Source organism: Phyllobates terribilis, unplaced genomic scaffold (genome assembly GCF_046119375.1).
Source record: "Phyllobates terribilis strain yellow unplaced genomic scaffold, ASM4611937v1 Scaffold_5__5_contigs__length_657084704, whole genome shotgun sequence".
NCBI lineage: Eukaryota > Metazoa > Chordata > Amphibia > Anura > Dendrobatidae > Phyllobates > Phyllobates terribilis.
In genome coordinates this window covers 44,202,141-44,215,064 of record NW_027362765.1, presented here as the reverse complement: position 1 = coordinate 44,215,064, position 12,924 = coordinate 44,202,141, and the positions used below count along the sequence as shown (strand labels likewise).

General features: G+C 41.3%; 1 protein-coding gene across 1 annotated transcript in view; it reads left to right on the top strand.

Moving 5' to 3' along the window:
- LOC141271877 (uncharacterized) overlaps positions 1-8,150 on the top strand; it is a 52,819-nt gene extending 44,669 nt beyond the window's left edge. Inside the window, exon 7 of the mRNA XM_073682079.1 lies at positions 6,551-8,150. Coding sequence (XP_073538180.1) covers positions 6,551-7,821 — 1,271 coding nt within the window. The 3' untranslated portion in view covers positions 7,822-8,150. The remainder of the gene's footprint in view (positions 1-6,550) is intronic.
- Positions 8,151-12,924: the final 4,774 nt, after the last annotated feature.

Below are 12,924 nucleotides of genomic sequence, written 5' to 3'. Positions count from 1 at the left end.
ATTTTATTAATGTTACTCTTGAGAACGCGAGTCTCTCACGCATAAACAATGTAAGTACACTCCTATCCACAATTGAGAAAGTGGAACATTTATCTAGGTCTGTATCAGATTATTAACCTGAGAGAATAGTGATGTCTGTCACTAGCTCCTCTCCCTGCACCTCATTGGAAGCTTAATCCGTCCCGGCTAAAGCTTCTGCCTCCAACGGAATATTTCTTGAATAAGTGGTTGAATTTTATTTTTTTTGAAACCTCAGAAGATGTTTTTCCTTTCATAGTATGGGACACTTTTCAAGCATTTATACATGGGAAGCTGTCTGTGACAACTAATGACCTTAAAGGAATATATACATGAGGAGAACGTGGCAGAGAGAAGTACAGTGGGGAAAAAAAGTATTTAGTCAGCCATCAATTGTGCAAGTTCTCCCACTTAAAAAGATGAGAGAGGCCTGTAACTGACATCATAGGTAGACCTCAACTATGAGAGACAAAATGAGAAAACAAATCCTGAAAATCACATTGTCTGATTCAGAAAGAATTTGTTTTCAAATTTTGGTGGAAAATAAATATTTGGTCAATTACAAAAGTTCATCTCAATACTTTGTTATATATCCTTTGTTGGCAATGACAGAGGTCAAACGTTTTCTGTAAGTCTTCACAAGGTTGGCACACATTGTTGCTGGTATGTTGGCCCATTCCTCCATGCAGATCTCCTCTAGAGCATTGATGTTTTGGGGCCGTCGTTGGGCAACACAGACTTTCAACTACCTCCAAAGGTTTTCTATAGGGTTTAGATCTGGAGACTGGCTAGGCCACTCCAGGACCAGGAAATTCTTCTTATGAAGCCACTCCTTCGTTGTCCTGGCGGTGTGCTTGGGATAATTGTCATTCTGAAAGACCCTGCCACGTTTCATCTTCAATGCCCTTGCTGATGGAAGGAGGTTTGCACTCAAAATCTCACAATATATGGCCCCATTCATTCTTTCATGTACGCGAATCAGTCGTCCTGGTCCCTTGGCAGAGAAACAGCCCCAAAGCATGATGTTGCCACCCCCATGCTTCACAGTAGGTATGGTGTTCTTTGGATGCAACTCAGTATTCTTTCTCCTCCAAACACACCGAGTTGTGTTTCTACCACACAGTTCAACTTTGGTTTCATCTGACCATATGACATTCTCCCAATATTCTTCTGGATCATCCAAATGCTCTCTAGCAAACTTCCCACAGACCCGGACATGTAATGGCTTAAGCAGGGGGACACATCTGGCACTGCAGGATCTGAGTCCCTGGCGGTGTAGTGTTATGGTAGCCTGTGTAATGTTGGTCCCAGTTCTCTGCAGGTCATTCACTAGGTCCCCCTGTGTGGTTCTTGGATTTTTACTCACCGTTGAGATCATTTTGACCCCACGGGGTGAGATCTTGTGTGGAGCCCCAGATCGAGGCAGATTATCAGTGCTCTTGTATGTCTTCCATTTTCTAATTATTGCTCCTACAGATGATTTCTTCACACCAAGCTGCTTGCCTATTGTAGATTCAGTCTTCCCAGCCTGGTGCTGGGCTACAATTTTGTTTCTCATGTCCTTCGACAGCTCTTTGGTCTTCACCATAGTGGAGTTTGGAATGTGACTGTTTGAGGTTGCGGACAGGTGTTTTTTTTTACTGACAACAAGTTCAAACAGGTGCCAGTACTACAGGTGATGAGTGGAGGACAGAGGAGCCTCTTAAAGAAGAAGTTACAGGTCTGTGAGAACCAGAAATCTTGCTTGTTTGTAATTGACCAAATACTTATTTTCCACCAAAATTTTAACAAAAAAACCTTTCCAAATCAGACAATGTGATTTGTTGTTTTTTTCATTTTGTCTCTCATAGTTTAGGTCTACCTATGATGTCAATTACAGGCCTCTCTCATCTTTTTAAGTGGGAGAAATTGCACAATTGGTGCCTGACTAAATTCTTTTTTTCCCCCACTGTATTGAAGACAGAAGAGCAATATATACAGTGAAGGAAATAATTATTTGATCCCTTGCTGTTTTTGTAAGTGGCTCAAAAAGAAGCACATTAAGGTCATGGAGTGGCCTAGCCAGTCTCCAGACCTTAATCCCATAGAAAACTTATGGAGGGAGTTGAAGCTCCGAGTTGCCAAGCGTCAGCCTCAAAATCTGAATGATTTAGAGATGATCTGCAAAGAGGAGTGGACCAAAATTGCTCCTGACATATGCCCAACCCTCATCATCAACTACAAAAAACGTCTGACTGCTGTGCTTGCCAATAAGGGTTTTGCCACCAAGTATTAAGTATTTTTTTGGGATATTCTATCTCTCAATGTTAAATTTAACTTACCCTTAAAATTATAGACTGTTCATATCTTTGTCAGTGGGCAAACTTACAAAAACAGCAAGGGATCAAATACTTATTTCCCCCATTGTAAATATTCCTTCACGAGAGAATAAATGAGACTGGATATATAAATCTATAAAGACTATATCGAGAAATGCTCTTAGATGTTCTGCAAAAGAGCTTTTTTTTCTAAACAATCATTATTCGAGCAAAGGGAGAAATGTGGTAAATTTCTGGGTTCAAGGCCAAAGGTCAAACCACCCCTTCCTTTAATACCTGAAATTCTGTGGTTTTCGGGAACAATAGCATCTGATCCGATCCGAGAGGGGCACTGGATGAGTTCTGGGTATTTTATGGCTATTAGTAGTCATCCCACTTAGATGCCGCAGACAAGGAAATTGATCTTCATTTATCAGTATTGTCTATGACCTCCCTGTCCGTAGCGAATAGGGAATATTTGGTCAGTCCCTTTTCGATTCAGGAAATTCAAAAGAGCATTATGGCCTGTCATAATATGAAAATGACTGGAAGCGATGACCTTCCTATGCATTTTTAGAAGACCTATGCAGCGTTTTTGACCCAATCCTCCTTCGAATTTATAATCATGCATACGAGACATTGGCCTTGCCAACATCAATGTTGCAAGCCATAATAATACTTCTTCCCAAGACTGGTAAGAACCCCAGATTTTGTGATTCTTTTAGGCCAATTTCGCTACTACCACCAGATATCACAATTTTGGACACAATATTATCTAGACAACAACCCTTAATTTAGGTAGACTTTTTTTCAAATCATCAGGTGGCTCGCTGCCATATCGGGTTCAGGGAGATTTGTCCTGTGAAGTTTCCAAAGTATTTGATTTGATTTGTGTTTCTTATTCCATACACTTGCAGATTTGGGTTCGGAGACACCTTTATTTCATGGGTACGTCTTCTTTACACTGAACCTAATTCCTGGGTAATGGTGAGTAGGTGGACCTCAGAACCCTTTGAGCTACAAAGTGGGACCAGGCAGGGCTGCCTTTTATCACCACTTTTATTCGCAATGGCAATAGAACCCCTAGCAAAATGTCTACAGTAGGACCCCTCAGTACTTAGTATTGATATAATCCGGTGTGTTAGAAAGTCAGTTTATATGCAGATGATACACTTTACCTTGCAGACCCTGATTTGTTGCTCAAACACCTTTTGAACGGTCTGCATCACTTCACTTCAGTTCCTGTCTAGACTCCAAATTAATTGGTCGAAGTCCAGTTTGTTAGCTATAGATATAATGGCTCCTTCTAGATCGGTGGCACAGGTACCATTACTGAGGGAATCTGCCATCACGTACTTGTGTGGTCATGGTTTCCAAATCTATGACAGAATACGCGCAGCTAAATGTAACGCCCCCTTTTTTTTGTCACCTTTAGCCTAAAGTTAAGCTCCCATTACCATTATAGCAGCTAGAATAAATTTAATTAAAATGACCCTTTTAACCAAAATATTATATGTGTTGCAGCACTCCCCTATATATATTCCTAAATGTGTAACGCAAACATTGGAAAATATGTTACATAGTTACGTAGATTGAATAAAGATGTAGGTCCATCAGGTTCAACCTTCCTCCCCAAGTTGTACATTTTGTCTAATTTAACTGTAACCCACAATGTTATTAGTATTGAGGAAATCATGCAGCCCTTTTTTGAAAGTTGTTATATTGTATGCCATTACTTCCTCTTGTGGTAAGGTATTCCAAAGTCTGACTGTAAAGAACTCTTTCCTATTTAGCTGCCGGAATCGCCTTTCTTCCACCTGTAATGAGTGCCCCCTGGCCCTTAGTATGGTCTTTGGAGAGAATAAGTCATGTGCTAGTCCTTTGTACTGACCACGAATATATATTTATACATGTAAATGAGATCTCCTCTGAGGCGTCTTTTTTCTAAGCTAAACAAGCTAAACTTTTCCAACCTCTCATCATATGAGAGGCCTTCCATTCCTTTTAATAATCTAGTTGCCCGCCTTTGAACTGAGTCTAACTTCTTAATATCCTTTTTAAAATGTGGAGCCCAAAACTGGATCCCATATTCTACATGTGGCCTCACTAGTGATTTTATAAATGGGTAACAATACATTGGGATCATGGGATTTTATCTCTTTATACATCCTAAAATCTTGTTTGCTTTTGCTTCTGCTGCTTGACATTGAGTACTGCTGCTCAGCTTACTTGTAACCAGAATACCCAAGTCCTTCTCCTGTTCTATAGACCAGAGTATACTTCCATTTAATGTATATGCAGCAATAGGATTACTCCGTCCTAGGTGCATTACTCTGCATTTATCTACATTAAACCTCATTATGATATCCTCATCTGTGGGGAATAATGACCAACATAGAGTATCCTCTAGACATCATGTGGTTTTGTGGGAGGCTGAGGGCATGACATTACTGGACATTAGGGTATACTATTTGTTCAGTCAATTAGTTCATCACACTAGGTGGCAGACATCAGAAGCGATGAGGGTGCAGACACTTCTCATACATCCCTATAGCAAGGTATATTTGCATCCATTGCATCTTGTGTTTTGTGGTGTGAGAGGTAGAGAGCCATCTTTGGAGTTCCCAGGGCTTAGGCAGTTGTTGCAGGTATGGAAGGTGATGGAGGGACTTTTCAAGATAATTGGGATTCATTTACATACTCTCCTCTGGCACAATGAGAGCATCCCCGAACTGCTATCCCTCTCTGGAGAACTGGGATGGGAGAACCGATTAGTGTGGCTTATATACCAGGTATGTACAGAATTGGTAATGGATGTTCTGGTTTTGCAGACCAGCTATGATCTTCCACATGCACAGATTTTTAATTACCTACGTGTAATGAAAGCATAGATTGATGCAAAACCATGGAACTTGCCTACCTTTACAGTGTCAAAGCTGGTGCTTAATCCTGCGACGTCTCCGTTGATATCCACCTTATATTCAACACTCTTTAACAAGTCTACGGGATCTTCACTTGCTGGTGGTCAGGGAGAAGTGGCGGTCAGATGTGGGACAATTAACAGAAGAGGAGTAGGAGGGGGCAATGACCTCACCCAAATTAGTATCTTCGAATCACAATGAAAGTCTTAGACAATGATACATCCTACATAGAGTGTATTGCACTACTTCACGACTAGCTAGGTTTAGACCAGATCACCAAAATGAATGCCTCAAATATCATGCAGCTCCTGGCACGTTCCTCAACCTCCTTTGGACATGTCAACAGATACTGGGTGTTTGGGAGCAGGTGATTGGATTCTTATGACATAATAGGATCTGTTGTCTTTATCTGACCAAATTGTTTTTACTTTTTACTATATATTGATTTGGAAGCATGTGGGTCAAAATACATACTTTTTGATAGAATCTCTATATTATGCAAATAAAATGGTGGTGGTAAGGAAGTGGCTCGCGGCTCAATCTCCAAACATAACTGAATGGATTTAGCTGATTAATGCTCTCTTACTCCATAAGAAATGGCTGTACCTTTCACCAGCATCACCATGAACAATTTGGGACAAACTGTTGCAGGCTCCCCATTCTGCCATAGGGTTCAGTTTATCACACTGATTTCTGATTCTCCAGAACTAACTCTTATTCTCATTGTTCTTTATTGTAAAGTATGTTCTACCAGGATAAATAAATTATATTCATTTCAGAGGACCTTGTACATGGGAGACAAATATATTGACCTTGAACTTTGTGTCTGCTTTCAACCTCATTTCTGCACATGGACTTTAAACTTTGGTTTTCTACTACTGGAACCTCTCTTTATATCTAGCAATATCAGATCTAGACATTATTCTTAATATTGTACACTGATTGTTATTCTTTTTCCGCACATCCTAAATAAAGTTATTGTTTGAATAAAGACAAAAAAAACCTCTCAGGCCCGTCAGACATTTATATACAAGCTTTGAATTGTTATACAGTTTGTACTTTTATGTATTTTTCATGGTTTCAAAGAAATCTAAAGTCACTAATTAATAGGAAATTCCCTGACAACACAATTAATGATGACATTACACAATGTTTTATCATGATGCTGTTTGTCGAATATTTTTATACCTTCTTATGATTTTGAATTTAGCAACTTGCAATGTAATCTATATGAAATTTTTTATATATAAAAATTAATATAAGAATATTATAAAATATATATACAAAAATAAAAGTAATCCATTTTATTCTCAGCAGGTGACTGTATCAGAAGCTCAAAGGGACATATGCAATCATCAGATTTTAAAGCAGATGATCCCAGTATCCTACAAAATGCATATGAAGAGCATACCAGTATCCCAGATAAACCCTCAGCTCTTCACCGCACAGATCTATCATCTAATCCTGTTCAACCGTTCTTATCTTCTGATTCATTACAGACTGTTAAAAAAATTAACAGTAACGGAAGAGATGATAAACATGAAAGATCTCACAAAGGGGAGAAACCGTTTGCCTGTTTAAACCGTGGAAAATGTTACGTAGACATATCAAATCTCATACATGAGAAAATTCACACAAAAGCAAAGAAATATTCATGTTCAGTATGTGGAAAATGTTTTAGACAGAAATCAAATCTTCTTGATCATCAAGTAATTCATACAGGGGAGAAGCCATTTTCATGTTCAGAATGTGGGAAATGTTTTTCACGGAAATCCTATCTTTTTGATCATAAAAAAATTCACACAGGGAAGAGGCCATTTTCATGTTCTATATGTGGGAAATGTTTTATAAAAAAATCAAATCTTACTGCACATGAAAAAATTCACACTGGGGAGAAGCCACTCTCTTGTGCAGAATGTGGAGCACGTTTTACCTGTCAATCGAAACTTATTAGACATGAGAGAAGCCACACTGGGGAGAAGCCATTTTCATGCTTAGAATGTGGGAAATGTTTTTCCATGAAATCAATTCTTCTTGACCATCAAAAAACTCACACAGGGGAGAAATCGTTCACATGTTCAGAATGTGGAGCATGTTTTACCTGTCAATCGAAACTTATTAGACATGAGAGAAGCCACACTGGGGAGAAGCCATTTTCATGCTTAGAATGTGGGAAGTGTTTTTCTATTAAATCAAATCTTCTTCACCATCAAAAAACTCACACAGGGGAGGAGCCATTTTCATGTTTAGAATGTGGAAAATGTTTTACGAAGAAGTTCACTCTTTTTATACATCATAGAACTCACACAGGAGAGAAGCCATTCTTATGTACAGAATGTGGGAAATGTTTTAAGCAAAAAGCACATCTTGCTGTGCATCAGAAAACTCACACAGGAGAGAAGCCATTTTCATGTTTACAATGTGGCAAGTGTTTTTCTCGGAACTCACAGCTTACTGACCACCACAAAATTCACTCAAAAGAGTATCCATTTTCGTGTTCAGAATGTGGGAAATGTTTTAAAAAGAAGCCATATCTTGATAGACATCAGAGAACTCATACAGAGAAGCAATTTTTCTCATGCTGAGAACGTGGGAAGTGTTTTAACCACAAATCTGTTGTAGCTAAGCATCAAAAACCTCACCCAGAAGAGACGCCATTTCCATGCTGTGCATGTCACAACCTACAGATTTTTCGCTAATTTGTTAAATTAGTCTTTGATGTATGTAATTATTAAAGTAGACCTGATGTATATGTACGTCGCTCCAATACTGTGATCTGTTGCTGCTTATGTATTTTGGGTAAGCACTCAGCAATTTTTGGTTGCTCTTTTTTGGGAAGGAGAGATTGTGTTAAAAATGTACACAAGAGGATTAAAGAGTAAAGACCATTAAATATGTGACTGTCTGCTTCATAAAATATGCATTTCACAAACTACTGATTTAGGCATACCCATTTTATTTGTCAGATTTGAGTTGCATATCTGCTTCACCAATTCTGAAGTTTTTTGCCACGGTTATTCTTTGGGCACACCATGTACTTAGCATTTCTTGGTTGGTATTTTTTTGTGGGGAGGGGAAATTGTGGTACAAAAGAGTGATGAAAGTTGATTATAGTGTTGTAAAAAATGTATTGTAAAAGAATGAAAAAAAAAAACCTACAATGCCATCAGACAGTAGGAACGTGGGAGCAGCAGTGGCAACAGCCGCTGGAGGAGTAGTAGTAACTACAAACGCAGATCACATTTGCCCTCCTTTGCAGCAAGCACATTAGTGAGGAGGAATTGGAAAATGTTATAGATTATATTATTATTTATTATTATTATTTATTATTATAGCGCCATTTATTCCATGGCACTTTACATGTGAAAAAGGGGTATACATACAAGAACAATTACAATAATCTTGAACACAATGTGACAGCGACTGGTACAGGAGGAGCGAAGACCCTGCCCGCGAGGGCTCACAATCTACAAGGGATGGGTAAGGATACAGTAGGTGAGGGTAGAGCTGGTGATGCAGCGGTGGTTACTGCAGGTTGTAGGCTTGTCGGAAGAGGTGGGTCTTCAGGCTCTTTTTGAGGTTTCCACGGTCGACGAGAGTCTGATATGTTGGGGTAAAGAGTTCCAGCGAAGAGGGGAAGCACGGGAGAAATCTTGTATGCGATTGTGGGAGGAGGAGATTAGAGGGGAGTAGAGAAGAAGATCTTGTGAGGATCGGAGGTTGCGTGCGAGTATGTAGCGGGAGAGTAGGTCAGAGATATATGGAGGAGACAGGTTGTGAATGGCTTTGTATGTCATGGTTAGGGTTTTGAACTGGAGTCTCTGGGCAATGGGGAGGCAGTGAAGAGATTGACGGAGAGGAGAGGCCGGGGAATAGCGGGGGGACAGGTGGATTAGTCGGGCAGCAGAGTTTAGGATGGATTGGAGGGGTGCAAGAGTGTTGGAAGGGAGGCCACAGAGCAGGAGGTTGCAGTAGTCAAGGCAGGAGATGATGAGGGCGTGCACTAGTGTTTTTGCAGATTCATGGTTGAGGAATGTGCAGATCCGGGAGATATTTTTGAGTTGGAGTCGGCAGGAAGTGGAAAGGGCTTGGATGTGTGGTTTGAAGGAGAGTTCAGAGTCCAGGGTTACCCCAAGGCAGCGAGCTTGATGGACTGGGGAGAGTGGGAAGCCATTGACTATGATGGATAGGTCAGTTGGGGGAGGGGGTTGAATGAGATGACGGAAAGATGATGAATTCTGTTTTGTCCATGTTAAGTTTTAGAAATCTAGCAGAGAAGAAGGATGAAATAGCAGACAGACATTGTGGGATTTTGGTTAGTAAGGAGGTGATATCAGGTCCAGAGAGGTAGATCTGTGTGTCGTCAGCATAGAGGTGATAATGAAAGCCATGGGACTCTATGAGCTGTCCCAGGCCTAAGGTGTAGATGGAGAAGAGCAGGGGTCCTAGAACTGAACCTTGGGGGACACCGACAGATAGGGGGTGAGATGAGGAGGTGGTCTGTGAGTGAGAGACACTGAATGTCCTGTCTGTTAGATATGAGGAGATCCAGGATAGGGCCAAGTCTGTGATGCCGAGAGATGAGAGAGTCTGCAGTAAGAGGGAATGGTCCTCTGTGTCAAAGGCAGATGACAGGTCTAGGAGGAGGAGGAGGACAGAATAGTGTCGCTTAGACTTGGCGGTTAGTAGGTCATTGGTAACTTTGGTCAGTGCAGTTTCAGTAGAATGGTGCGGTCGGAAACCCGATTGTAGGCGGTCGAAGAGGGAGCAGGAGGAGAGGTGGGAGGACAGCTCAGAATGGACATGTTGTTCCAGTAGTTTGGAGGCATAGGGGAGAAGTGATATGGGGCGATAGCTAGTCAGAGAGGATGGGTCAAGGGAGGGCTTTTTGAGGATGGGTGTGATTGAGGCATGTTTGAAGCATGAGGGGAAGACACTAGTTGTTAGTGACAGGTTGAAGAGGTGGGCTAGGGCTGGGATGAAGATAGTGGTAAGGTTTGGGATGAGGTGGGACGGGATTGGGTCAAGTTTGCAGGTGGTGAGGTGTGATTTGGAGAGTAAAGAGGAAAGTTGATCTTCAGAAATGGTGGAGAAGGTGGTTTTGGAGGAAGAGGGTTGAGTAGGTGTGAGGAGGGGCTGTGGGGACTTTAGGCAAAAGCTTTGTCTGATGGTGTCAATCTTCTGTTTGAAGAATGAGGCAAAGTCTTCGGCTGAAATAAGAGGAGAGGAAGGAGGCACTGGGGGACGGAGGAGAGAATTGAAGGTGTTGAATAGTTGTTTGGGGTTGTGAGACGGGGAGGAAATGAGAGATGAGAAGTATGTTTGTTTTGCTGCAGTGAGTGTGGACTTGAAATTAGTGAGGGTCTGTTTGAATGCGATGAAGTGCTCATTGGAGTGGGACCTTTTCCATCTACGCTCAGCAACCCTGGAGGCCCGTCACAGTTCTTTAGTTAGGCTGGTGTGCCAGGGTTGTCTGTTGATTGTGCGAGCTTTGGTATGTGTCAGGGGGGCGACCGAATCGAGAGTGGTGTTGTATAAAGTGGCAGCTACATCTGCATCATGTAAGGAACTAATGTCTGTAAGAGGGAGAAGGGATTCAGAGAGTGAGTGTAGGTCAAGGTGTTTGAGATTTCTGCGAGGGTATGCAAGTTTGTGGAGTGGGGATTGTTGCCCCGGGGAGGAGAGAGAAGAGAATGTAAGTAGGCTGTGGTCAGAGAGAGGGAGAGGTGAGTTAGAGAGGTTAGATAGGGAACAGAGGCGGGTGAAGATGAGGTCCAGCGTGTGGCCATCTTTGTGGGTGGGTGTGGAAGACCACTGGGTAAGACCAAAGGAGGAAGTGAGGGATAGAAGCTTAGAGGCAGCTGAGAGGGAAGTGTCAATGGGGATGTTGAAGTCGCCCATGAGGATAGTGAGGATGTCAACGGAGAGGAAATGAAGTAGCCAAGTGGTGAAGTGGTCAAAGAAAGTGGTGGTTGATCCTGGGGGGCGGTAGATGACAGCCAGTTGGAGGGGGAGTAGATACGCACACAGTGCACTTCAAAAGAGGGGAGAGTAATTGAGGGCGGCAGTGGGATATGGGTGAAGGAGCAGTTTTCTGATAGGAGGAAACCTATTCCTCCACCGTGCTTGCCGGTGGGGCGGGGGGTATGGGAGAGGTGGAATCCGCCGTACGAAAGTGCAGCAGGAGCAGGAGAGGCCGTGTCAGAGGGGGTGAGCCAGGTTTCAGTGATGCCAAGGAAGGAAAGCTTGTTGGTGATGAAGAGGTTGTGAATGTAGGAAAGTTTGTTGCAGACGGAGCAAGCGTTCCATATTATATGATACATCACTCATTTTGGTCACAACAGGATGATGTTACCTCTGACTGTGACATTGTCAGTTTGAGTTCATGTTCTGCACATTTCGCCGTTGCCTTAACAGATAGTCCACAATAGTCCACAATAGAAAAGACTTTCATTGCATCAATGATAACTCTAGTCTTTTCTGACTCCTGATCTCCACAGCCACAGTACTTTGAGTGCTATGGAAGATATTTCTCAGCAACTTGTTTCATTTGAAGTACTGGATGAGATAAAACAGCGGTTTTGACTTGGATGGGATCGAGCAGATAGAGAATATGACTTAAATGTGTAGCTGTGTTGATGGTAGTAGTTGTAATGGCACTGTTAGCCTTGTTAGTAGAAGCACCGGCAATGTCTGCCAAGATGGTATTAACACTCTGTGGGGTGGGGTCTAGGATCTCAAGACGTTTTAAAGACTTACACCACTATTACCCTAGTCAGGTATTATGATGGTGATGATTGGTGGACCGGTGTATTCTTAATGTTTTCATTTGTTCATAATATATACTCTACTAATATTTCCATTAGGCTTTCTAAATAAGCATCCACAGTAAAACATCAGAAACAAACTGGAATACGCATTAAGTATTTTATTACTCTGGAACGCTTCAACGGATCCCCCTGATTCTGAGTTTGTTTTTTCATGACACATTGTACTTCATGATAGTGATAAAATTTCTTCGATATTACTTGCGTTTATTTGTGGAAAAAAAAACAGAAATTTGGCGAAAATGTTGAAAATTTCGCAATTTTTAAACTTTGAATTTCCATGCCCTTAAATCAGAGAGATATGTCACACAAAATAGTTAATAAATAACATTTCCCACATGTCTACTTTACATCAGCACAATTTTGGAAGCAAAATTTTTTTGGGTTAGGAAGTTATAAGGGTTAAAAGTTGACCAGCGATTTCTCATTTTTCCAACAAAATTTACAAAGCCATTTTTTAGGGACCACATCACATTTGAAGCGACTTTGAGGGGCGTTTATGACAGAAAATACCCAAAAGTGACACCATTCTAAAAACTGCACCCCTCAAAGGTGCTCAAAACCACGTTCAATAAGTTTATTAACCCTTCAGGTGCTTCAAAGGAATTTTTGGAATGTGGAAGAAAAAAATGAACATTTACATTGTTTCACAAAAATTTTACTTTAGACCCCATTTTTTTTATTTTCGCAACGGTAACAGGAAAAAATGAACCCCAAAATTTGTTGTGCAATTCCTCCTGAGCACACCGATACCCCATATGTGGGGGAAAACCACTGTTTGGGCGCACAGCAGGGTTCGGAAGGGAAGGAGCGCCATTTGACTTTTTGAATGTAAAATTTGCTTGTATAATTAGCGGACGC